This window comes from Xenopus laevis, chromosome 8L (assembly GCF_017654675.1).
Source record: "Xenopus laevis strain J_2021 chromosome 8L, Xenopus_laevis_v10.1, whole genome shotgun sequence".
Taxonomy (NCBI): domain Eukaryota; kingdom Metazoa; phylum Chordata; class Amphibia; order Anura; family Pipidae; genus Xenopus; species Xenopus laevis.
The window spans coordinates 69,613,506-69,640,259 of NC_054385.1; the positions used below are offsets into that span (position 1 = coordinate 69,613,506).

The window sequence follows — 26,754 nt, forward strand, 5'->3', positions numbered from 1 at the left end:
TTGTTTTAAAAAAAACAAACAAAAAAAAAAGTTTATTGCTGTTAAGTGAATATATAGTGGAAAAACAATTTACATATATTTGTTACACTTAAAGGAGTCTTCCCCAGAGCACATTTCTAGCACTGCTTAATATGCTGTGAACACGGTGCTGTTTTTATGGACATTGGGCCTACTGAGCACTGTGGAGGAACTGTACACATTCCATGTGTATACAGCACAGGGTGGATTTCAGCACAAAATGTGCATTTTCAGCTTGCCTTCACACCCCTTTCCAACCCTAATTTGCATATGCAAATTAGGATTCGGTATTTGGCCGAATCTTTTGAAAGGATTCAGGGGTTGGGCCGAATCCAAAATAGTGGATCCCTACAAAGAACAGTTACAAAGAACAGATATGTTCTGAACCAGCCTGGATATTCAGTGGTTTTACTCCAGTGATTCACTAGTTGCAGCTTTGTAAAACAATGAAACAAACACAGAGAGGCATTGGAACATGTGAATTGTTAAACTGGTAACACATATGAACAGTATTTAAATGCTGGGGACCTGACAGATGCCTGGGTTGGGACAAAAGCCACTGCCCCCAATGTTGTGAATAAAGTTGGTCACCAAGAAGTTACACAAAGTTCAGTGCGCCACTATCCACAGTTTAAGTAGGGGTTACATAGTATCTGCCATATTGCATGAAATTCAGTGAGCCATACAACACAAACAACACTCAGCACCAATTATATCTAACATTATTAAATAAGCAGTGCATGTGTTTGTATATACTAAATAAATACACACACAGTTTAAAGGGCCTATATACCTTTATGTTTTTCCAATGGATTTGCCTAATGGAAATATTTAAAGCTGGAAGTATAACTCGACTTTAATATCGGTACAAATCTAGTAAGGCACTGTAAATAAAACAATAATAAGGTGATAGTTACATTCTAAGGGTTCTGGATAAATATTAATTGTACGTGAGTTTAAAAAACCTGTTGGCTTAGAAGCAGCCTGGTAATGTCATGGATTTTGTAACAATGTTTTTTGGAGTTTAAATAAATCAGTTCTACCACATATATGACATTTTGTCTCTAAAACTATTGTGAAGCAGAAATGACAAACCACCAAGGTTTATCCAGAGTGTAGAAGTCTGAATAAGCTCGTACAGCTGTACTAAAGGCAGAAACAAAATTCCCAGTGGAGATAGAAGATGCCGCAGATAAGAGCTCATATTATGGATGTTAACACAATGGGTTGTGACCTGTTTAGGGTGAACTATCACTGGATATACATTGAAACCAATGTATATCCACAGTTCTTAACCAAGTTTTGGATCACGAATCAGAGCTTAGCAAAGTGCTGGCTGGTGCAAGGCAGCCCTATACATAATTCCCACCATAAGTAAATGTTAATAACAGGGCTATCCAGCTCCTTATGCCCCCTGGCAGTCTGCCTGTGATGTGTTAAATTAAAGGGGACATGTCACACATCTACTGCCCTTTCTGTATGCAGCACACCAAATGCAGGCAGTACTCCATACAGTGTAAGGCACAACTTATTGTACTCTATTCTAGAAGTGCAAAGTGCTGAACCTCAGACTAGGGCAAGATACAAATAAACAGTGTGCTTTGTACTCTCTCTTTTGCATTTTGCCCCCTTACTTTTTCTGTTTTAGAGCGTCTTTCGTGTCACCTTGCACCTCCGAGTTTCTACCTTAAAGTCTAAAGGAATAATACCATTCAGACCACTTTTAGGGGCATTTAAGTACAATCTATAACATCTGTATAGACATTACAAAAGGTGAAAATAGTGATTTTTTTTATACAGATCATAACATCTGTATGAATCTGGAATTAAGGAATACAAATAATAGTGTATATTTAGAGCAGTTGTACTGTTTTTTTATAACCTGTAATACTAAACAACTGCACCTTTTACAATTATAAATACTAATGGTGTGAGGGAGTTCTATCAAAATAGCTGCCATTACTTTATCTATGTAACTCGTACAAGACTATTTCAAAAGGAGGTCTCATTTAACCGAGGTTTGAGAGTAAGCTTAGTAGCAGTGGGAGAAGAGGCAGATGTCTCTCCCACAGCAGAGGAACAAGTAGGAGGTACATTTTGAGCTGAAGAAGGGGCAATACCGAGTGGAGGAGGTTGTGGAGGTGTAGGAGAGGCTGGTCGCCTCGCTGGAGTAGTAACTCGTGAGGTTTTTATTCTGGTTGCTACAGTCTCATAACTTGACCTGTGTGAAACCAGATGTTGTGACTCTGTGTAACGTGCAAGCTCTTGGCAGCGCTCCACAAAGCTGCCACTGACACGGGCTGAAGTAGTATCTATGGCAACAGCCATGCCATTAGCCTCAACCTGTGGTTGGTTACTCGGAGCTCTGTATGGCCTGGAGCCGGAGCGGGGCAAAGTGTCAGACTTCTGCAGAGAGCCAAAGCTACCAGAAAGGTTAGGTTGAAGGTTACACAAAGAAGCCCATCCTTCTGAGGGTCGGACATTCAGAATTGGAGGTCGCTGAGAGGATGAAAAAACAGTCCTGGAAAATCTGTCACTCGGTTGAGACTGAAGGCTGCAGAAAGAATGTATTGGGGAGTCAGTGGATATTTAATAATAGCTTATTAAACCAAAGTACAAAAAGTAAATATACAAAGTATGTACCAAACCCCATTAAATTCACTTTCGACTCACTTTGAAAAAAAACAACAGTTAGAAAGATTTAATTTCTTTGGCAAATGATTTCAGCATCCTTTTACTTTTGAATAGCCCAGCTTGTGTGCAACAGCCTTTGCCAAAACAGATATAGTTAATGCTTTACTGGATATATGAAGAATAATGTTTTTTGGCAGTATACGTTGTGATAAAGATCCTGCAGAGGATGTGGAACAGATCATTTCCACAACACAGTACATGGCCAAAATAAGGCAGAAACTGTGAACCTGCCCATATATGTAGTTTGGAGATGCAGTCAATTTAAATGGAGTTTGGGTAAGTATGTGTAAGTTAAAAAAAAAAAAAAAAGCCACAGAAAAAGAAAAGTTGATAGATCATAAGAAGAGAAGTCAAAAAGGAAGGGAGGAAGGAAAGAATGACAAGGAAAGAGACACAGAGAGAAAGTCCTGTCATATGATCAATAATTCAGTTCCCAGGTATTATTGTTATTAGGTAATATGCTGGATTGAGATGTATTCCCCAAAGAAAATAAGTACACATACAGCATCTATAGGAACCTGAAGTTAGATCAGAAGTGTATTTCTATTATTATTCTGCCTCCGCACTAGGCACTCTGCATTCTCTACTTCTCCATATAAGTGTACAAGGATTGGGACAATACTACAAAACAAACAAAAAGCTAACACATTAACTGTTTACAAACTCTGTCTGTTCCAATAACAAATAGTCCCCTGGGCTGTCGCTCCTAAAGCATCCGCCCCTCTCAAAGCAACATGATTAATCAAATGCAGCAACAGGATGCATGATCTCACCAACTGCACTACTCTCCATGTCTATTAGGGACAGTGTGTAGACAGTGGAAATACCTGGTTATAGAGGCACGAGGGTTGGCTGAATGTGAGAAAGAAACAGCAGGGCTCATATCAGGCGTGCGGGTCAAAGCCAAGTCACACTGTTCCAACTGCTCCAGCAGCTCTTTCTCTGTAAGGCCACCAAGTTCTGTTGGGCAGGTAAAAGCAAGATTAAAAAAAATAAATAAAAAATAAAAAAATAGGCTACTATGCCAGACTGCAACAAAGAGCTGAAATAATTGCCTACCCCGCCCTATGCAAAAGAATTTAAAGAAGATTAATTTTAACTCTCACCTCCACTTTCCCCTTTGCTTGCTACCTCCATTGCAGTGGTAAGATCCCACATCTGGATACATCCGCTGGCATGACCAGTAAAGAGGTAACGCCGAGGACGGGAGCCAATACGGCTTGAGCCTTCACATTCATGGACAGTAAAAGATGTGATTGGGGTGCAGTCCACTGAACGGATCTCACAGATTCTAAACAAACAACACAAGACAAAATGAGAAGAGAAATAATATTGTACTTTAAAATGGATCTATAGCAAAAATGAAAATTTAATATGAGCTTCATCTCTAAGAATTATAATCTGTTAAAAATTCTTACCATTTGAGCAACACCCATTTTCAAAATGGGTAATGTCATCACCATCATATTAAATAATGAGTGTAGTGGAATCAGCAGCCCAAGCAAATTAAAAAGAGAAAGGCAGTTGGTACTGCTGTGTGATACCTTGGACTGTCCCTCACTCTGCCATGACTATTGAAACCCCTGTGTGCTGAACCCTGGACAACATCTTGCCTACCAGTAATCCTGAAAACTGGTCTATTAACCCTGCATGTGTCAATATTTATTAGCCTTGTTATGTTATCTGACTAGGTTCAGCACAAGTGCCTACCTTCTTTTAACTCCACCTTTACCTTAATAAAGCATAAGCATGAGTGCCTTACATCTGCCTGTCTGTTTCCCAGCTCAGTATTTTTCTTGATGCAATACTTGATGGTCCTTGAGTCCTGGACAAAACCAACCAGCCATTGGTCATGACAGGTATTTGGTATCTGCAACTGAAGTGCTGTCTAACTGGTAGGATGGGAAGCCATGCTTTCACCACATTGATCTGCCAGTTAGGCAGTAACAGAAGATGAAAATGGGAAAGTTCTACCAGTGCCCTACTACTGCACCACCTATGTCTAAATATCCAGCTTTACCAGCAATTAAAGGCATTTCCAGTTGTAGCCACACAATTGTGTGTCTCCCATTTTCTTTCTGTTCCACAATGCAGGCAAGGATGATAGAAAAAAAACAAAAAAACATGGGGGAAATGGCAGTACTTCAATGATCCACTTGTCTACTACCCTGCCTGCTCTCAGTTATGAATGACTTTTAATGTTGTAAAACTGAGCAAGTATTTTGCTGGTTTGGTTTAGGTTTCCAGCTTCTGTGCTGCACATTAATAACTACAACTAATAACACTAACTACAAGCCTCACTACAGAGTATTTGAAAAAACAGCTGAACTGCCAAAGAAGAGCTTATTAATGGGAATCAGGGAAAACGTGCCCTTGGTAGCCCTGGTGTCCACGATTAGCAGTACCAAAAACAACAGTGTGTATGTAAAACAGCATTTTAAAAGTTTCAGAATAAAAGTGTTTTGCAGTAAAAGATTATCGGGCCATGCCCGCCTAGTTCCAATGCCTGTGTCCCACTACATAGAAACATATGAAATGGAACATAGACCAGTGATGTATTAGAGCTACATATCCATTAAAATAAATAAATTGTCCAGAAAAAAAAAAAAAATGAACAGCTACAACGAAATGCCAAACAAGAAATGGACTGACAACAAAGAAAACCCTGAACACACAGAACGCTATGCGCCCTGTTGCTTCTCTGTATTTTTAGTAAAAAATGATTATAGTTTTATATTACCTTGGAATAAAAATTAAATTACCTTTTCCCAGTGGATGACAAGCGAACATAGACAATATTAGAATCGGGAACCACACGCTGGATAAAAACTTGCTGGTCATCCCGTTCTCCAAAGGGTCCTGATGATTTAAAAACTAAAATAACTAATCTTGCCTCAACCAGAAAGAGCAAGACAAAAGGACTGTGATATAATCTCTCAAAACATTAAAAAAAATGTGGAGATAATAAGCCTTACAAGCACTCTATGGCCTATACCACATGGGGTATTTTGAGGACTTCTGACATCCAGCAAAAGACAGCAGCAGTTAAAACACTTCTGTAAGCAGAAAGAATGTTTCAGTACCCCTTTCTTCAAACACTGAAACTTACCAATGTCATTCCCTGCACTGCATCCAGCATGCCCATCAATGTCCTCCAGGGAGAGGATTTTAAATGAAGCTAGAGGTGTTGAACCAGGCTGGGTGGAGATCATACCACGAAATCGAGTCACAGTCCATGTCCGTACATGGTTATTATCTGCACATACTAAATTAAAACATATGTTATGCATTGAAACAATTGTAATTTGCTGCCCAAATTCAATGCAAAGGAACAGTAAATTGGCTTGACACTAGTTAAAACATAGAGCTAGACCTCTGAATCTGTGGTTTGCCAGTAACAAACCCAAATAGTAGTTTGATGGAGGAGTGCCAGGCAATGCTATCTGACAGAAATAACACATCATTTGTTGTATACACATTACACATAACTCTTATCATAGCTTTTCCCAGTGAGATACTGCAAATATTCAGATAATTGCCCAAAACAGGACCTATTATCTCACTATAACTGCACAGCTTAACATGTTGGCAAGTGTCAACTTAAAATCAGAATAGTGAAGCCTCAACACTAAAAGGTCGAAGTAACACTATGGGGCATATTTATTAATGTTGGAGACAAACATCACTAGTGATGTTGCCCATAACAACCAATCAGCAACTAGAGTTCAACAGTCACCTACAAGTTAAAAAACACAGATTTGATTGGTTGCTATTGGCAACATCACCCATGATGTTTGTCTCCAATGTTAATAAATACGCCCCTACGTGTACAACAAGCACAGGCACCATGTTGTCTAGGCGCCATGAGGAAACAGTCATAAAAGTAGCACCTCCTCGAGGCAAGTGCTAATTCCAGGGCTCCATGTTACCTTATAGCACAAACATAGCAGCAAAATGATTTGTTTACACAAGAAAAATATAAAAAAAAGGTGAGGGAGTATTTAAAATAGTTTTAGGTCTCTACACATAAAACCTTAAAATAGTTACAATGCTAGAGAATAGTAGAATATAACAGCTACGTTGAAGTTTCTCTCTACTTTTACCTGAGATGAGGTGTCTCTCAGACAGCATTATTTTGGTGACAGAGCTGCGATGGACAGTAAATGTCTGGAAGAGCTGGGGACCAGACCCGACTGTTTCAGGGTGCTGTACAATGACTCGCACCACTCCAGAACTTGTGCCATATGCAATCTCTATCCAGTTTCCACTGTCACCTACAGTTGGGAAGAAATCTGATCAGTCTCACACACAGGTGCAGACAAGCGTGTGAAGAAAAAGAGCAGGCACTTCCAAAGACCAATCTTCCAGTTAGACTTGTCAAATCATAAGTAGTTTTATTCCAGAACACAAGGATACAGCCTTATATCAGACTGACCAACCTGAAGCTAAACCAGGCATGTCCAAAGTGCGGCCCGTTTTCAAATTTACACCAGCCCTCAGCCTCCATCATGAAATTAATAAAAATGAGGCCCTCCAGCACAGTGCGATCAGGAATCCCATAGCAGTAATATTAAGGCACATTAGTGAAATGATCGGCCACTTGATCTATACTGCTGCCTGTGTGCTGAAGGTGACGTGCTGCTCTCGCATACTTCTTTAGGGCTGAAGGTGTCAATAGACATACTGACATGCCAGTCCAGTAAACAATACGGAAGTATGGCTTCACTACGTTCCAGTACATGTCTATTGCCAACACCTTCAGCACAAAGGCAGCAGTATAGACCAAGTGGCAGATCATTTCACTAATGTGCCCAAATATTACTGCTTTGATTGCTCGATTCCTGTAATTTAATGTTAATGGCTCAAAGAATGTCAGGCTGAATGGTCTGCCCCCACACATTTTCACCTCACCAAATCTGGCCCTCGTTGCAAAAAGTTTGGGCACCCCTGAGCTAAATGGTGCTGCTCTGATCCAATCAACTGGCCTCACTTACAACAATGCATAATCATAGATAGCAAATATATAAGTTTTGTGAGGATATAGTCATAAAGGAACAATGCACAAACTTGTTTTGGGAGTGAGGTAGACACTCAAAGCAGTGATTGCATCTTCGGATGGGTCACGGTAAAGCTCTGTAACAAGAAGGTCGTTGTCCTTCATGCGCAGTGGGAATTTCTGGACATCTAAAGCAAAAAGAGAGAGTGCTTAGGTTGTATAGTGACAGATTTAGAGGACTGAATAATAATAATAATAATAATAATAATAATAATACTAATCACACTAATAAACACCAAACATTAACCTTTTAAGTGCCAGCAGAATTTCACATTTTGGTTACGCGAAATGCCAGCCGTTTTTGAAACATTTTGTGCTCTCTCACTTTAGGGGCATTTTCTGAGGGGAAACCTATAGTTTACCTAGGAAAACTATACATTGTTTTTTTCGGTAGAAACTGAGCTTTCTAAATCTGCCTGAGTTTTCATGTATTTACACCTGTGCAAAAAAATTTATAGTGCTAAATACCAAAAAAAATGAAAAATTACCATTTTTCATCGTATATCAATTTATACCAGAAAAATATTTCATTTTACGGATGAAAATCCAACTGATTTGGAAAGCCTTATGTCTCTCGAACGTGCCAATACCAGATATGTATAGTTTTAGGGAGATTTAGGATTTCTGTACAGCAAAAACTCCCGGCAGTCTATTACCAAATTTTGAAAGCACTAAGGCAGAAAACGGCATGCTTTAGATTCCAAGGCAAAAAATCCTGAAACCGTAGGTTTACCCCAGAAAACCATACATTTTTGAAAAGTACACATTCTGCCGATTACAAAATGGGTAACTATGTCTCTCTACTCCCAACTACCAAACATAAAAGCTTGTCTGAACATAGCGGTTTTTCAACAAAAAATTCAAAATTCTGAAAAATCATTTCAAAGGTTTTATTTTGCTGCTCCGCATATCCCAAACTATATTAGGTACCAAGAAAAAGCACCTGAAATATGATTGCCAGGGGTCCACTGAACAATTTGATACCCATTATGCATAGGTTTACCAAAGTATCTGGCATTTAGAGACACCAATATGTAGTTAGCACATCCAAATTGTTCAGGACTTTACTTCAGCTACTGAGAAATCAACACATTGACTGCATTTTTTGTGGGGTAAAAACACAGAATTATATGTTTACCCCCCAAACCCATATATTTTTGGAAAGTACACATTCTACTGAATCTAAAATGGGTACCCATGCCTTTCTGCTCCAAACTACTGAGTCGTAAGGCTTTCCCAAAATTGTCGGTTTTGGTGAAATATCTGAAAATTTCCTCAAACCTTCAACTTCCCAGCACCATATCACCCATGTATCATTACGTACTAAGAAAAAGCACCCTAAATATGATTGCCAGGGTTCCTCTGAACATTTTGGTGGTCATTGTTCATAAGTTTACCAAAGTATCTGGCATTTAGAGGCCCCAAAATGAAGTTAGCGCATACAAACAGTCCCGTGGGTAACTTCAGCTAATGAAAGATCAACACATTGACTGCATTTTTGTGGGGTAAAAACACAGAAATATATGTTTACCCCCCAAAACCCATATATTTTTGGAAAGTACACATTCTACCGAATCTAAAATGGGTACCCATGCCTTTCTGCTCCAAACTACTGAGTCGTAAGGCTTTCCCACAATTGTCGGTTTTGGTGAAATATCTGAAAATTGCCTCAAAGCTTCAACTTCCCAGCACCATATCACCCATGTATCGTTACGCACCAAGAAAAAGCACCCTAAATATGATTGCCAGGGTTCCTCCAAACAGTTTTGGTGGCCATTGTTCATAGGTTTATCAAAGTATCTGGCATTTAGAGGCCTCAAAATGAAGTTAGTGCATACAAATAGTCCTGTGGGTAACTTCATCTAATGAAAAATCAACACATTGACTGCATTTTTGTGGGGTAAAAACACAGAAATATATGTTTACCCCCCAAACCCATACATTTTTGGAAAGTACACATTCTACTGAATCTAAAATGGGTACCCATGCCTTTCTGCTCCAAACTACTGAGTCGCAAGGCTTTCCCAAAGTTGTCGGTTTTGGTGAAATATCTGAAAATTGCCTCAAAGCTTCAACTTCCCAGCACCATATCACCCATGTGTCATTACGTACTAAGAAAAAGCACCCTAAATATGATTGCCAGGGTTCCTCTGAACATTTTGGTGGCCATTGTTCATAAGTTTACCAAAGTATCTGGCATTTAGAGTCCCCAAAATGAAGTTAGCGCATACAAACAGTCCCGTGGGTAACTTCAGCTAATGAAAAATCAACACATTGACTGCATTTTTGTGGGGTAAAAACACAGAAATATATGTTTACCCCCCAAACCCATACATTTTTGGAAAGTACACATTCTACCGAATCTAAAATGGGTACCCATGCCTTATTGCTCCAAACTACTGAGTCGCAAGGCTTTCCCAAAGTTGTCGGTTTTGGTGAAATATCTGAAAATTGCCTCAAAGCTTCAACTTCCCAGCACCATATCACCCATGTGTCATTACGTACTAAGAAAAAGCACCCTAAATATGATTGCCAGGGTTACTCCGAACAGTTTGGTGGCCATTGTTCATAGGTTTACCAAAGTATCTGGCATTTAGAGGCCCCAAAATGAAGTTAGCGCATACAAACAGTCCCGTGGGTAACTTCAGCTAATGAAAAATCAACACATTGACTGCATTTTTGTGGGGTAAAAACACAGAAATATATGTTTACCCCCCAAACCCATATATTTTTGGAAAGTACACATTCTACTGAATCTAAAATGGGTACCCATGCCTTTCTGCTCCAAACTACTGAGTCGCAAGGCTTTCCCAAAGTTGTCGGTTTTGGTGAAATATCTGAAAATTGCCTCAAAGCTTCAACTTCCCAGCACCATATCACCCATGTGTCATTACGTACTAAGAAAAAGCACCCTAAATATGATTGCCAGGGTTCCTCCGAACAGTTTGGTGGCCATTGTTCATAGGTTTACCAAAGTATCTGGCATTTAGAGGCCCCAAAATGAAGTTAGCGCATACAAACAGTCCCGTGGGTAACTTCAGCTAATGAAAAATCAACACATTGACTGCATTTTTGTGGGGTAAAAACACAGAAATATATGTTTACCCCCCAAACCCATACATTTTTGGAAAGTACACATTCTACCGAATCTAAAATGGGTACCCATGCCTTATTGCTCCAAACTACTGAGTCGCAAGGCTTTCCCAAAGTTGTCGGTTTTGGTGAAATATCTGAAAATTGCCTCAAAGCTTCAACTTCCCAGCACCATATCACCCATGTGTCATTACGTACTAAGAAAAAGCACCCTAAATATGATTGCCAGGGTTACTCCGAACAGTTTGGTGGCCATTGTTCATAGGTTTACCAAAGTATCTGGCATTTAGAGGCCCCAAAATGAAGTTAGCGCATACAAACAGTCCCGTGGGTAACTTCAGCTAATGAAAAATCAACACATTGACTGCATTTTTGTGGGGTAAAAACACAGAAATATATGTTTACCCCCAAACCCATACATTTTTGGAAAGTACACATTCTACCGAATCTAAAATGGGTACCCATGCCTTATTGCTCCAAACTACTGAGTCGCAAGGCTTTCCCAAAGTTGTCGGTTTTGGTGAAATATCTGAAAATTGCCTCAAAGCTTCAACTTCCCAGCACCATATCACCCATGTGTCATTACGTACTAAGAAAAAGCACCCTAAATATGATTGCCAGGGTTCCTCAGAACATTTTGGTGGCCATCGTTCATAAGTTTACCAAAGTATATGGCATTTAGAGGCCCCAAAATGAAGTTAGCACATACAAATTGTCCGGTGGGTAACTTCAGCTAATGAAAAATTAACACATTCACTGCATTTTTGTGGGGTAAAAACACAGAAATAGATGTTTACCCCCCAACCCCATATATTTTGGAAAGTACACATTCTACAGAATCTAAAATGGGTACCCATGCCTTTCTGCTCCAAACTACTGAGTCGCAAGGCTTTGCCAAATTTGGCGGTTTTGGTGAAATATCTGGAAATTGCCTCAAAGCTTCAACTTTCCAGCATCGTATTGTCCATGTATCATTACCAGCATAAAGCATCCTAAATATAAACATATGGGTCTACTAAACAGTTTGATGCCCAATGTGCATAGATATACCAAACTATGTGGCGCACAGAGACCCCAAATGACAATATGTATAGACATTTTCACGGCTGACGCTCTGGCTGCTGCAATATGAGCACCTGGTGTGCGTATTATGCGACATTAGACCCCCCTAACAGTACAGAGACCCCAGAAAACCATATATTTTCAGAAAGTACACATTCTGACGAATCCAATATGGGTAAATAAGTGTTTCTACTGCAAACTGGCAAACAGCAAAGCAATGCTGAACATAACGGTTTTTATCAAATTTCTGAAAATCGTCACAAAGCTTGAATTTTACCCCATTATATGCCCCACATTTCATAACTTATCAGCATAAAACATCCTAAATATGAACGCCAGGGGTCTACTGAACACTTTGATGCCCAATATGCATAGATATACCAAACTATGTGGCGCACAGAGACCCCCAAATGACAATAGTGTATATACATTTTCACGGCTGACGCTCTGGCTGCTGCAATATGAGCACCTGGAGTGTGTATTATGCGACATTAGACCCCCCTAACAGTACAGAGACCCCAGAAAACCATATATTTTCAGAAAGTACACATTCTGACGAATCCAATATGGGTAAATAAGTGTTTCTACTGCAAACTGCCAAACTGCAAAGCAATGCTGAACATAACGGTTTTTATCAAATTTCTGAAAATCGTCACAAAGCTTGAATTCTACCCCATTATATGCCACACATTTCGTAACGTATCAGCATAAAACATCCTAAATATGAACGCCAGGGGTCTACTGAACACTTTGATGCCCAGTATGCATAGATATACCAAACTATGTGGTGTACAGAGACCCCCAAATGACAATAGTGTATATACATTTTCACGGCTGACGCTGGCTGCTGCAATATGAGCACCTGGTGTGTGTATTATGCGACATTAGACCCCCCTAACAGTACAGAGACCCCAGAAAACCATATATTTTCAGAAAGTACACATTCTGACGAATCCAATATGGGTAAATAAGTGTTTCTACTGCAAACTGCCAAACTGCAAAGCAATGCTGAACATAACGGTTTTTTATCAAATTTCTGAAAATCGTCACAAAGCTTGAATTTTACCCCATTATATGCCCCACATTTCGTAACGTATCAGCATAAAACATCCTAAATATGAACGCCAGGGGTCTACTGAACACTTTGATGCCCAATATGCATAGATATACCAAACTATGTGGCGCACAGAGACCCCCAAATGACAATAGTGTATATACATTTTCACGGCTGACGCTGGCTGCTGCAATATGAGCACCTGGTGTGTGTATTATGCGACATTAGACCCCCCTAACAGTACAGAGACCCCAGAAAACCATATATTTTCAGAAAGTACACATTCTGAAGAATCCAATATGGGTAAATAAGTGTTTCTACTGCAAACTGCCAAACTGCAAAGCAATGCTGAACATAACGGTTTTTATCAAATTTCTGAAAATCGTCACAAAGCTTGAATTTTACCCCATTATATGCCCCACATTTCGTAACGTATCAGCATAAAACATCCTAAATATGAACGCCAGGGGTCTACTGAACACTTTGATGCCCAGTATGCATAGATATACCAAACTATGTGGTGTACAGAGACCCCCAAATGACAATAGTGTATATACATTTTCACGGCTGACGCGCTGGCTGCTGCAATATGAGCACCTGGTGTGTGTATTATGCGACATTAGACCCCCCTAACAGTACAGAGACCCCAGAAAACCATATATTTTCAGAAAGTACACATTCTGACGAATCCAATATGGGTAAATAAGTGTTTCTACTGCAAACTGCCAAACTGCAAAGCAATGCTGAAAATAACGGTTTTTATCAAATTTCTGAAAATCGTCACAAAGCTTGAATTTTACCCCATTATATGCCCCACATTTCTTAACGTATCAGCATAAAACATCCTAAATATGAACGCCAGGGGTCTACTGAACACTTTGATGCCCAGTATGCATAGATATACCAAACTATGTGGTGTACAGAGACCCCCAAATGACAATAGTGTATATACATTTTCACGGCTGACGCGCTGGCTGCTGCAATATGAGCACCTGGTGTGTGTATTATGCGACATTAGACCCCCCTAACAGTACAGAGACCCCAGAAAACCATATATTTTCAGAAAGTACACATTCTGACGAATCCAATATGGGTAAATAAGTGTTTCTACTGCAAACTGCCAAACTGCAAAGCAATGCTGAAAATAACGGTTTTTATCAAATTTCTGAAAATCGTCACAAAGCTTGAATTTTACCCCATTATATGCCCCACATTTCTTAACGTATCAGCATAAAACATCCTAAATATGAACGCCAGGGGTCTACTGAACACTTTGATGCCCAGTATGCATAGATATACCAAACTATGTGGTGTACAGAGACCCCCAAATGACAATAGTGTATATACATTTTCACGGCTGACGCGCTGGCTGCTGCAATATGAGCACCTGGTGTGTGTATTATGCGACATTAGACCCCCCTAACAGTACAGAGACCCCAGAAAACCATATATTTTCAGAAAGTACACATTCTGACGAATCCAATATGGGTAAATAAGTGTTTCTACTGCAAACTGCCAAACTGCAAAGCAATGCTGAACATAACGGTTTTTATCAAATTTCTGAAAATCGTCACAAAGCTTGAATTTTACCCCATTATATGCCCCACATTTCGTAACGTATCAGCATAAAACATCCTAAATATGAACGCCAGGGGTCTACTGAACACTTTGATGCCCAATATGCATAGATATACCAAACTATGTGGCGCACAGAGACCCCCAAATGGATATAAAGTAGATAAAATTTACAAGGCAAAACAAAATAAGGCAGTAAAGAGTGAAATGCAAAAAAATCCAATAAAACCACAAAAATCAATGTTTTTTTTCCAGACTAGTGTTATCGGCCGTCAGAATCACAGTTTGAATATTTTAGCTGGGCCAAACAGGTTATACGGCTAGAAACAAGTGAACACAACATACGCAGAGCTGAAAATGCAATAAAATGGCTAAAAATTCAATAAAATGGCTAAAAATGCACCAAAATACCCAAAATTGCAATATAATCACCGAAATAACATAAAAAAGATATTGCACAGTACGGTTAGCGAATACGCTATTCGTAATGGCAATAAAACATTTTTTTCAGCCAAAAAAAGAGACGATGCGATAAGAAAAAAAAAAAAAAGCCACAATGCCATGTATGTGCGTGTGCGTGTGTACAAATGGTAAATTACATGTTATGTGTGCGTGTGTGCGTGTGCACATGTGTGTAAGTGCAGTGAGTGTAAGTGACCCCCCCAATCCCCAAAAATGTATGTGTAAGTGTGTGTAAGTGTGAATCTAAGTGTGTATTACTGTAATAAGTGTGTGTTGGTGTGTTTGTGTGTGTAATTGTTGCACTAACCTGAAAAAATCGCTGGAGACTGTTGCAGGCGATCAGGAAGACTCCCTGGAAGACATCTGCCTCGTGGTTCCTGTCTGTGTGCTGTGGGGGCGGAGATCGTCGATCCGGTGCAGGCTGCAGCAGCAGGACACGTAAGTAACACGTGCCTGCTGCTGTTTTTGGGCCCCTGGGCGATCGCGCCCCAGGGGCCACTCGATCCCCTGCTCTGCTCGTTGCCTAGGGGCAGGGGATCGAGCAGGAACGGAGCGAGCGGCTCTAACAGCCGCTCCTCCGCTTCTGAACCCGGAAGTGCTGCAGAACGTAGAATCTACGTTCTGTGGCATTTCAAGTACCTTTGCCACAGAACGTAGATTCTACGATCTGTGGCATTTAAAGGGTTAATAAATAGTATCAGGAAGGAGTACAAATGCGACGTTAAGTTACAGATGTTAAACATACTGCAGGTTACCCCAGTGCATGACATTAAGAGAACATATAGCTACCAGTCCAGATAAAATGCCCACTGGTTTCCTGTCTATAGAAGAAATTTGTAGCTAGATAACAACACATTGATCCTGCAATTGACCTAGTGAATAATTCCACATTAAGATTAGCAAACATACTTCAACAATCCAGTATCTAAAGGAACAGTAACAGCAAAACTGACAGGCCTGTTCTGCCTGCGAAACATAAGCCTGGTATTTGTTTTGGGAGTTTGTTTGCATTTGAAAATAATTGTTAGGGGTCCCTAAGATGTTTAATCATGTGCTGGGGGGGTGCTGTGTTATCCACAGGAGGAGGAGGAGGCATATGGATTTAAGGATAGGTCTTAAAAGAACAGTTCAATGTAAAAATAAAAATAGAGAAAATAGGCTGTACAAAATAAAAAATGTTTCTAATATAGTTAATATGTTGAGTGACATAACAGAATACTACTTCCTGCTTTTCAGCTCTCTAACTCTGAGTTAGTCAGTAACTATAAGGGGGGCCACATGGGAAATAACTGTTCAATGAGTTTGAAATTGATCCTTATCATTCAGCTCAGATTCAAAAGTAACAGTTATGACCCATGTGGCCCCATCAAGTCACTGATTGGTTACTGCCTAGTAAACAATCAGTGGAAACCAAGTGAGCTGAAAAGCAGGAAGTAGTGTTCTGGTTATTATGTTACTCCAGCCTTTATACATTACATTTTTGGCTTATTAACTTAATTAGAAACATTTATTTTGTACAGCCTAGTTACCCAGTTTTTATTTTTACACTGAGCAATTCCTTTAATATGACTACTTTTTTCACATGAGTGATAAATGATATCCCTGCAGTGAGCACCAATCATTTGGTTTTTTGGTGTGCTACCACCATTAATGTTAACATGGTGTTGTGGTAACATAGGTGTGGGTTAAAGTGGGTGTGGTTTAAAAACAGGAATTGGTCTTCACTGGTTTCCATTATCGCCCCTCCACTATGTAGGGCAGAAAAATTCCAGCCCTCGGTACCACAGAAGTTGGACAGCCCTGATTTAGAGTATATAAACATTAGACGGTCCCAACATGCAGTCTGCTAGGTACAATTCCAAAGCTGTCTGGGGGTTGCATATGCCTTATTTATGATGTCATGTTATGATGTTTCCACTTAGGTTGGGGCCCCAGAATTATTGCATTGTCAGGACAGCCTCAACTACAATCCTGGCCCTACTCAACGTCTATTTCACAGCTGTTATCCAGCACTCTATATGCTTAAATAGTCCTTTGTCTTACTTGGGTGCACGCAACAAAGTATGTTCACCGTCACATACCTCCATTCAATGTATACACGAATTGCAGCACTCCAATTTGGTATTAAAACCACTTTTATCCCAACAATAGCATAGCGACGTTTCGGATACAACAGATCCTTTTTCAAGCAACTCAAAGTCTATTTACAAGTGTCTATTGAAATGAAAGAATATTTGAAAACGAAAACAGAAAGACCAATCTTAGTGTGGGGGGACGGGAGACTAATTAAGGGCACTAGGAGCAAAGGCCTAAATCAGTGGTTTAAAGACATTTTAAATTCAAGCTTCATCTCTTAACAAGGGTAATGATACATTTAACATTGCTGTATTACCTATCCAGGCACTTCTGAGAATATCTAGGACAGCACATAAGTGTTCAACCTAAAGTTCATCCTCATAGATGTTTAAAGTGGTATCCAGCAGTATATTGAATGGAAACTTGCCACTTTCTCAATCCTGCCTAAAAGGCATTCAGGCTGGGCCCCCATAGCCAATGCACTGACCCCTCTATGATGGCTTTTTGATGAACTGCTTTAGAGGTTTCACCTACTTTTTGTCAGATGGGATTTATTTTAATATTTTATTTTTATATTTGTTTTCGAGGGTGCTCCAAAGGTAACACTATATCAACAAGCCTGTGTAGGCCACATTAAAGGTTAGGCAAAACATGGCATTTTCTGTACTGTCAGAGAAAACACCAATACCACGAGTAAGCACTGACAGCTACGACATCTACCTGTCATCAATATCACTGCTTACAGACCTGGGTGGTTCAGAGTAGTACCTGCAGCTGAAAAAGCACCATGTGAGACATAGCTCACAGTAATCTGTAGCAAAGAGTGTCCCGCATAGATGGAGAGTGGAAGTAAAAGTTAAGTAAACAAGAAAAACTTTTTAGTGTGGGAAACCCTGGAACCAGTACATATTTCTTAGTACTTTCATATGAACAGGAAGGTCAAACAGGTTATAACAATACTAAAATAGTAATAAAAGTTTTAGTCAAATCTTTGTGTTCCAGTATTGCTCAAAGAGGTTGGTGGGGTGCTCCTTACCTACATAATAAATGGACCCGTTATTACATCCCAACAGAAGAAAGGAACCAGCAGTGTCATAGCTGTTAATTGGTACAACGTCCTGAATCTGCCACAGAATATAATGTAGGTCATATTAAAAATGGAGGAAAGTGTTGAGTGCATGGGGGAAAAAAGTAGTAGCTGAAAAGCACAAGAATTAATAGAAAAGTGCTGAAATAGAGTCCAGTCCCAGACAGAAATTAGACTGGCTAAAAGAAAAAGTATACAAATAAGACACGGACATTTAGTAAAATAAATGAAACAATTTTCTCAGTTTTGGAAAGAACTACATATAGGAAAGTGAACAACGGAAGAACAAAAAGGTACAAAACATACAAAAAGGAAACAGATAATGTTACAAATGGAAAAGGGAATAGTTTACAGAGTCATCACCTGCCAGTGTTTAGTCACAGCATTCCATACACCAATTTTCCCTGTGTGGCTTGTGGCTATTAGTTGGTTGCCCACAAAAAACAAGGCCTCAACAGGTACCCCCAGACTAAAAACACCTAGAAAAAAAATAATAAGGAGCTTGAGCACAGTGGTAAATCAACAAGCTCTGTAGAAAGACACAGTTGTAATTAAATTTTATTGGCTACAATAAAAGGAGCACAATGATGAAAGCTGCAAACTTTACACATTTTAAAGGACCAGTAACAACAGAAAATTAAAATGTCTTAAAACTATTTGCATATAGTTTCTCCAGTTAATGGGATGATCTGCACACCTTTAAATAAGCCAAGTATCTACAAATGTTTTAATGCACAACACATGCCAAGGTGCAGTTGCAGTACCGGGAACATGCATTGAAGGCAGGTCCTTTAACCATTTGCCTCCATTGCACCTATGTTTCTGGGTTTGTTATGCTATGGGAAAAGCTCATTGCCGAACTAGGAAAGGACTAGGATGGAAAACTGATCATGGTGGGAATACATACATATGCAGCTCAAGTGTTTCTAATGTCATTTTTCATTCTACTTACAGGGCTAGCCTTCAGCTATGAGTCAGTGGTTATAGCACAGTTAGAGTTCTCTAATTGTTTTCATATTATAAAATAAGCCATTGCAACTTACCTATCTCACTCCCACTGCTGTCCCCACTAATGGCCCAAAGGATGATCTCACTACAGGAGGAGACTGCCAGCATCTTATCATTATCTCCCAGTGTTCCAACCATTGCCTTGGCATTCAGAGCAACCCTTTCTATTACCCAGTCCAGACAGGGGCTAGTGAAGACCAGCTGCCAACCTGATGTTTCCTTCATCCTAAAAAAATAACAAGATGGAATAACAGAATAACAGGAATAATGGAAAAAAAACAAAAACAGCCTTTGAGCACAGGATATAAAGTAAGAAAATAATTCCTACTAATTATGGTGTATTCATTATCATTATGAGTAAACCAGGTTAAAGGATTTAAACGTGTTAATTTAAAGGTGAACTACCTCTTTAATTTTAAGCATGTTATAGAATGTCCTATTCGTAGCGACATTTCAATTGCTCTTCATTTTTTTTTTTAAATATATAGCCTTCTTATTTTGCCGGCCTTCCATGTAATATGCTATATATTTTTTTTGGGGGGGGGGGGGGTCCGACTGGTCAAAACTGTCAAATTCGACTAGGGAGTTATTCAAATTAGATTTGAGTTTTCAAAAAATTGGAACTATATTTTCAAGATTTATCATCCTCTGGCCCTTCAGACTATTTACCACCTAAAACCTGCCGGATTGCTGTTTAAGTCAATTGGAGAGGTGCAGAGATCAATTTAAAGTTGTTTGCAGCATTTCTGACATTCAAGTGTTTTTTGGAGAAAGTTTTTGGGTCCATTTAATTCATCCAAGTTTAAAAAATTTGATTTTATTAATACATTTTGATATTTTTATTACTCATCTTTCTATTCAGGCCTTTTCCTATACATATTCCAGTTTCTTACTCAAATCAATGCATGGTTGGGAGGATAATTTGCACCCTAGCAACCAGACTGCTGAAACTGCTACAAACAGGAAAGCTACTGAGTAAAAAGCAAAATAATTCAAAAACCACAAATAAAAAATGAAACCCAATTGGCTTAGAATATCACTCTCTACATCATACTAAAAGTTAACTCAAAGGTGCACAACCCCTTTAAAATATGAACACTCAAAACAAAGAGAAGGATATGATTGCCTAACTCCTCAGCTTTGTAAACAAAAAAATGTCATAAAAAAAGGATCTTCTGAGGAAACCATTGAGATTTATCATGTGATTAACTGTGCAATCTCGATGCTGAAATCTACGCATGCCAGCACAAGCCAAAGTTTTTATTCTGTGGGAAATGGGGCTATTGTGCAAACATCCACTGCACATCAAAAGTATTTTCTTTTCATAAAATGCAAACGGTTTAATAATAGAATTTAGTTCCTATGCATACATAAATAAATGACCAAAATATCTTATTATTTTTTTTACATACTTCTATCAATGCAAATTCCTGTCCTTAAAGTGAATGGTCCTCTTAAGCATATGCACCAGTATGCTTCTATGGTGGCAATGAAACCATTGCTTACTACTGCAAATCAATTTTCATTCTTAAGATAAGGTATAAGAAGATGAGGCTCTTTAATTGTGTCTATTGATAGTATCCTCATTATATGATTTAGCAAGCTGGTGGCTTTCCAGCTTACTGGAAAATGTCTAGTTGCAGACCACACATACATGCTCGTGATAGATGTTTTTGATGCTTACCCAGTGAAACTAGGCAGACATCAAAGTATTTGTATGTAATCTGTACGATTGGCTTGCACATCACTGCAAATGCGTGTTACGAATAACTTCATTAGTCTGTGCTAATATAAATTATTATTTATAAATAGTCCACCCTACATGCATTTCTAAAAAGTTTATACATTTTGCTTATCTCCCTTTCTCACCTGTAACAGACTATGAACTGAGCATAGGCCACAGCAATCCAGTTATGATGCCCACATATGATCCGCACCATGCCAGGATCAGAGGGAAACACTGCACCAAAGGAAGTTTAGAATAAATAGATGGGAACACAGGACTTACAGAAACTTAGAAGGAAAGTAGAGTAAAAAATGTGTATACTGACATTCATGTTATAAACAACAGAAAAGAGCATTAGGACATAATTTATTTAATTATAAGATGCCTTTTTGGACCTTTATTGGTTCTGTCCTGTCTTTGCGTTTGATCATAACAAAATTAGAGATGTATAAAGGCACTGCTGCAACTGCTAAGCAAAAGAATTTCAAAAGAATATTGGTCAACAAATAAGAATTCACTCCAAATGTTGCATAAATAACAGTAAAGTTGGGCTTCCAAGAGTATCTAAGAGCAAGTAAGTATTTTCTGGAAATCTCGCCCTAACTAGCCTTTAGGCTGCCACCACCTCCAACAACTCTTTCTAGGCCCCTTGGGGGGGGGCAGCGCCACAGTTTAGGAGTAACTACTTTAAGGAATGCTGTCACCCCATAAAAAATAAAATATTATCATTGTTCCTCAGTGCTACAACACAGCAGTCTTGTTGCCTTCCCAAACACCCATTGAGCTACAGCCTCAGATTCCTTAATTAAGATAACAGAGGAGGGTTGTGTTGAGACAGGCAGTGAGTGCTTGCTGGTAGTTGCTGGGATTTTGTGTGGCATGGCAGAAGCTTCTTTATAAAAGATGACACAAATTATTTAATAGAGGTGGCAGTTTTCCCAGTACAAAGAAATGCTACATGCACTTTCAAAGTAGAAGTAGAACATCTTCCTAAAGTTCATTTGTACTGTATGATTATATTAAAACTATTCTGCTGCAAAAGGCATCAGCTCAGTCACAGTTATTACAAATTTCTTTTAATTATGAATTCTATTTAATCTCTGCATTTTTTATATTTGTTTACAAGAAACTACAGTTCTTGTCTTGAAACTTTTCCTTTGCAAAATACAACTATTGGAGGCAGAGCCTATAGGGTGTTAAATATAAATTTCCATTATAATTCAATAGATTTTGAAAATATTTTCTCAACTCTGATACCCGAGTTTACCGTTAAATGTAATTATTTATCATAGATCCATAGATCATCCATCTTATGCAAATCTACAGTCTGTACACAGTGTTGCACGTGTTATTTAGACACAGTGAAGTCCTGGCCATGGTTCTTCGAAAAAAATATGATCCCAATGTAGGGGGATTCGTTTAGCAGCCTGAGGCCACAAAAGGTTTACACAGGAGTGATCACCATTAATTAGGTTTGTGTCTCCCTGAATTCTGTCCAAACACAGGTGGATCAGCTCAGTAGGCCAATGGGCTGATAAACACATATTTATGGCCAATCAAATTGATATTTGAACAAGCAATCTTACTGTAAATTCATAAACGACTGAAACAAACACAGACACCTGTCTGCAGCCAGATCTCTCGCCTTTGTCGAAAGGCAAACAGGTAACAAATATAATAAATTATTTGCAAACAGCAATAAATATTATTGAGCATAAAAGTAATAAAGTCAGACACAGACAACCTCCATTTCCAAAGCATCGGTCTTCTAGCAAACGCCCCAGGAAACCAGCTCCCCCCAGGTTAGGAGGCATTGTGTTACTTCTTCTGACAGGAACCCGCTCATTAAAACCACTTCTGGAGTTGACCTGCAGACCAGAAACACTGTGCCGATTCCTTCTTTTTGCGGGAAAAACTGAATAAAGGGAAACAGGTTTCAATGAATAATGTGTAGATATATAGGACACCCTTTCATAACACTGTAGGGTGATAATGGCAGGTACAAGTTTTCAAGTCACAATTAATGTTTATAGGGAAAATAGTATTATTAGTTCTAATGTACTAAAAACAGTACAATCTGACTTTATCAATTAAAAATAGCTTACTTGGTGCAAGCAAGTATCCATTGAACAAGACACTCCCACAAGAGGAGCGGTCCAACTCCTCACACAGCTGCAAACGCCTGACTGAGAATGGAAAATATAGTTAATACGCTGTACAACAGAATAACAAATTCAAGTGAAATTATACCTTAGAATTACCTAGCGGGGTGATGCCATAAAATTCTGCTTCATGTAGCAGGACAGAACTCTTAATACCTCTACAAAGAGAAGACGAAAAGAAAACAATTGAGAAAAGAGAGGCTGTAAGTCCACTAACACACTAATAACAGCCTGTAGTTTACCCACCTGGTATCAAGTTCTTTGGTGCGGAGAAAGTTTAATATTGGAGAAAACACTGTAGGATCGCGATCTATAAAAATCTGAAATGGCAAATGTATAAAGGGGATGAAAGAAAATACCATGTACCTTCAACCTTGTTTTCTGACAATGAAAACCATACATTTTAAAAAAATGAGTAGCTACGGTAGCAAAATACCTGGCTGTGTTCATTGTAAAGGGAGGGCAGTGCAGCCTTGATATCCCAGTAATGGCACCAAGTATGCCCCTGGAAAGCTTACAGGGATTGGCTACACAATGGATCTTCCTTTGTGTATTTAACACAGCAAGTGCCACGAATCAAAGCACAAAGGCAGTTTTTTAACCATATAAAAATCAAGCATTTCTGGAAATAATGCCTGCAGCATTCAGGTGGCACATGCTTGCTTGCAATACTTTTGCCAAAGGACTCAAAAATTAGTTGAAATGTAATTTCTACAGATGTAGCTGGATTATTAAAAACAAATACTGGAGCATCAGTCTCATTGCTCAGATCAAAAGGCCAGTAAAGCTGCTTAGTTTAGAATTCATGGAAAACAATTGGCAAGTATAAATACTCTGCAATTAATAAAACAATAATTATTAGTACTAATGCACCTTCTAACCCATTAAAACACATTAATGTAAAACAAACTACTTTAAGCAAATATTACAACAGTTCTTCCACTTATACAGTGGTTTTTTAAAGTGCAGTTGGAAAGCAAATACATAAAACTCACAGCTCCAGTTTCATCTTTCAGTGTAGGAATGCGACCACTCAGGAGGCTGGAGGAATAAAAGGAAAACGATATTTTACTTATATTTCATTTGTATTTTGTCTGGCATTTATTAAGCATAAAAGATACCCTTAAAAGGTGAACAAAAGCCCCCATGCTACTATTTTAAGCTTTAGCAGATCTGCATAGTTTCTGTTTGCCAACTGCATCAGTGGCACACATTTACAAAAAACAATGAGGTCCCCAGTATTTATTCTCTACAAGCAGAGGTAAACAGCAGGGTTGGTAGCTGCCAAATTTAGTTTCGTCACATTTACTTCCCTGGCTGTCATCGCTGAACAGGAGCATGTGCATTGGCAGCAGATCTAGTCTTGGCTTACAAAGCATGTCTCTTTATTTAGTCCCCCATTTATTTTTTGTCTGAGATTTTTTTTCCCCACAAAAAAAAAACACACATAACCATGTATATTCTGTTCATTTTATTTTCTTAAACAAGTTAGTTCTTGCGAAAAAAAAATTAAATTGAGGAAAAAGGTTGCGCATATTTTGTTGCCGTGTTTTTTTTATACATGCAATTATTTATTTTTTCTCTACCTAAAAAATTAGTAAATAGGCCTCCCCGAATAATAAAAATTACCAAAATTTTCTATAGGTGTATAAAGGTAGCTACTAAGTGTTAGCGGCAGTATGATGCAGGGCTATGATGGACACCCACAAGACTGACTAACATATTCTTGAGTTAAATGCTTCACAGCTGCCACCACCTCGACTTTACATATTTTACATTTTTATTCATAAATTGTGTGAATGTTGAACTGTACTGTCATCAAAGCGATACAGACACGTTGCTATAAAAAAACAATAGGAACGTGTCTGTATCAATGAAGAGATGCTGCACGCCAAATATTTGCAGCCAAAAGCCCCCCGAAGCTGCTCCAGTCTGGTGAACCTTAATGAAGCTGACCCTCCGAAACAGCTAAGGGATCTTCCACGGAATCTTTCAGTCACGATTTGGGGGGCTTTTGGCTGCAAATATTTGGCGTGCAGCATCTCTCCACTGATACGGACACATTCCTATGATTTTTATGTCAGTATCGCTTTAATAAACTGCTTAACATCTTCTAAAATAGGTCTTCATCTTTCAAGGCAATAACTGTATACTGACCTGGAAAAGAAAGATTCTGATGCCCATGTCAGGGTCTGTCTGGAGGTACTGAACCTACAATTAAATTGTATGTTTGCCGTAAGACAGAAGTCAGTGACAAATAATTAAACATCCATAGTATGTTTGGCATATAGTTATTCCATTTACATTATTTATTTGTTATACTCACTCATACTACAGGCAAGTTTCAATTACACAGTAAATTTGGGTTAAAAAAGAAACAACAGTCCATCAAATTGATATCACACAAATAGCAGAGCAGGTCCCACCTAACACAGCAGGGAATTCCACGCTCTAGTCTCTGGCACTTACACTTTAAATGTGACATTTTCTTAGACAAAGCATCAGGCACACTTATGTCAGCATGGAAACAAGATGCCACCCAGATAAAAACAACACACACACATTCTCTCACACCGCACTGCACACAATCCTCTTTACACGTAGCGTGACGAAGCGTATTGGCCAATAACTAACCTCTTTCCTCCAACATTGAGGTGTATCACATCCCCACTACAGCCCCCAAACCCTTCCATGCCGGGCGCTCCCTTCCTCTCTAAGCAGCCATGCTTCCGGCAACACCGGACACTTCGCCCGAGTGACGATCCCTCCGCTGATTGGTTAACAAGTTCAACCAATGAATCCTGCCCCCTTTCAACGCTCACATTCTTTCTTTCTGTCTGCCCCACCCCTTATGTCTTTACCTAGTACAGTGATTGGTTTTTGTTTGTGCCAATCATCCGTCGGTGTGGCGCAACCTCGCGTGATACAGAGCTCATCTTTATTTAAACAAGCTCTCGTCATTACTAAAATTGATGGATCTTTATTAAACCAACTAGCAAGTTTATTGTTGTCGTCTATAGTGGGTTCATGTAGGTGTATATCTCGACAGGCCCTGACTGGCAATCTGTAGGTTCTGTTTGGCTGCTATAAGATACCATAGAAAGTCACTATTGGGGGCTGGCTGATTGTGCCTCTGTATACCTGAAATGCCAGGGCCTATTTCAATTCTCAGTCCAGACCTGTATCTCGACCACTGAACACAATTCAGTAAGACTAGCTCCATCAATATATAGTGAATAAAGTATCCCCTCTTGTATAAGGATTGTTATACGTTACAGAGGAGTTCCATGACCAGGACCGCCATGAGAAATCGCAGGGCCCCATACGACAAAACTTCCTGGGCCCCCTGGGCTGCGCCCACTGCAAGCCCCAGCTACAGGTCCGCCCTCCCCTCCACACTGTAAAAAAACTAAAAAAAAATATTGGTGGCTAGGGTTCCCACATGTTAATAAAAAGTAAAAAGATATTGGTGGTCAGGGCCCCCATAAAAAAACATTTGTGGCCAGGGCCCCCCCATTAAAAAATATTGGTGGCTAGGACCCCACATGAGAAAAAAAAATTGGTGGCTAAAATTGGTAGCCAGGGCCCCCCTCCCCCACATTATAAGAAAATTGGTGGCCAGGGCCCCTTAAACATCCATGCCTTCCCGAAGTCAGCAGCTCTCAGAAAGATGGGGGGCCC

At 39.2% G+C, this 26,754-nt stretch overlaps 1 protein-coding gene across 1 annotated transcript; it reads right to left on the minus strand.

Annotated features, from left to right (window-relative positions):
• Nucleotides 1-3: 3 nt before the first annotated feature.
• On the minus strand, nucleotides 4-25,874 carry shkbp1.L (SH3KBP1 binding protein 1 L homeolog). Its single transcript, XM_018229095.2, has 18 exons — nucleotides 25,708-25,874; nucleotides 25,231-25,284; nucleotides 24,069-24,114; nucleotides 23,320-23,393; nucleotides 23,173-23,231; nucleotides 23,017-23,097; nucleotides 22,656-22,826; nucleotides 21,055-21,145; nucleotides 19,221-19,411; nucleotides 18,541-18,656; nucleotides 18,127-18,214; nucleotides 7,780-7,896; nucleotides 6,816-6,986; nucleotides 5,822-5,977; nucleotides 5,475-5,571; nucleotides 3,819-4,003; nucleotides 3,540-3,672; nucleotides 4-2,572 (listed from the first exon to the last, which is right to left on the minus strand). Exons 1-18 carry the CDS (start codon nucleotides 25,764-25,766, stop codon nucleotides 2,011-2,013), a joined length of 2,451 nt encoding a protein of 816 aa, XP_018084584.1. The 5' UTR covers nucleotides 25,767-25,874; the 3' UTR covers nucleotides 4-2,010.
• Between the last annotated feature and the right edge of the window lie 880 nt (nucleotides 25,875-26,754).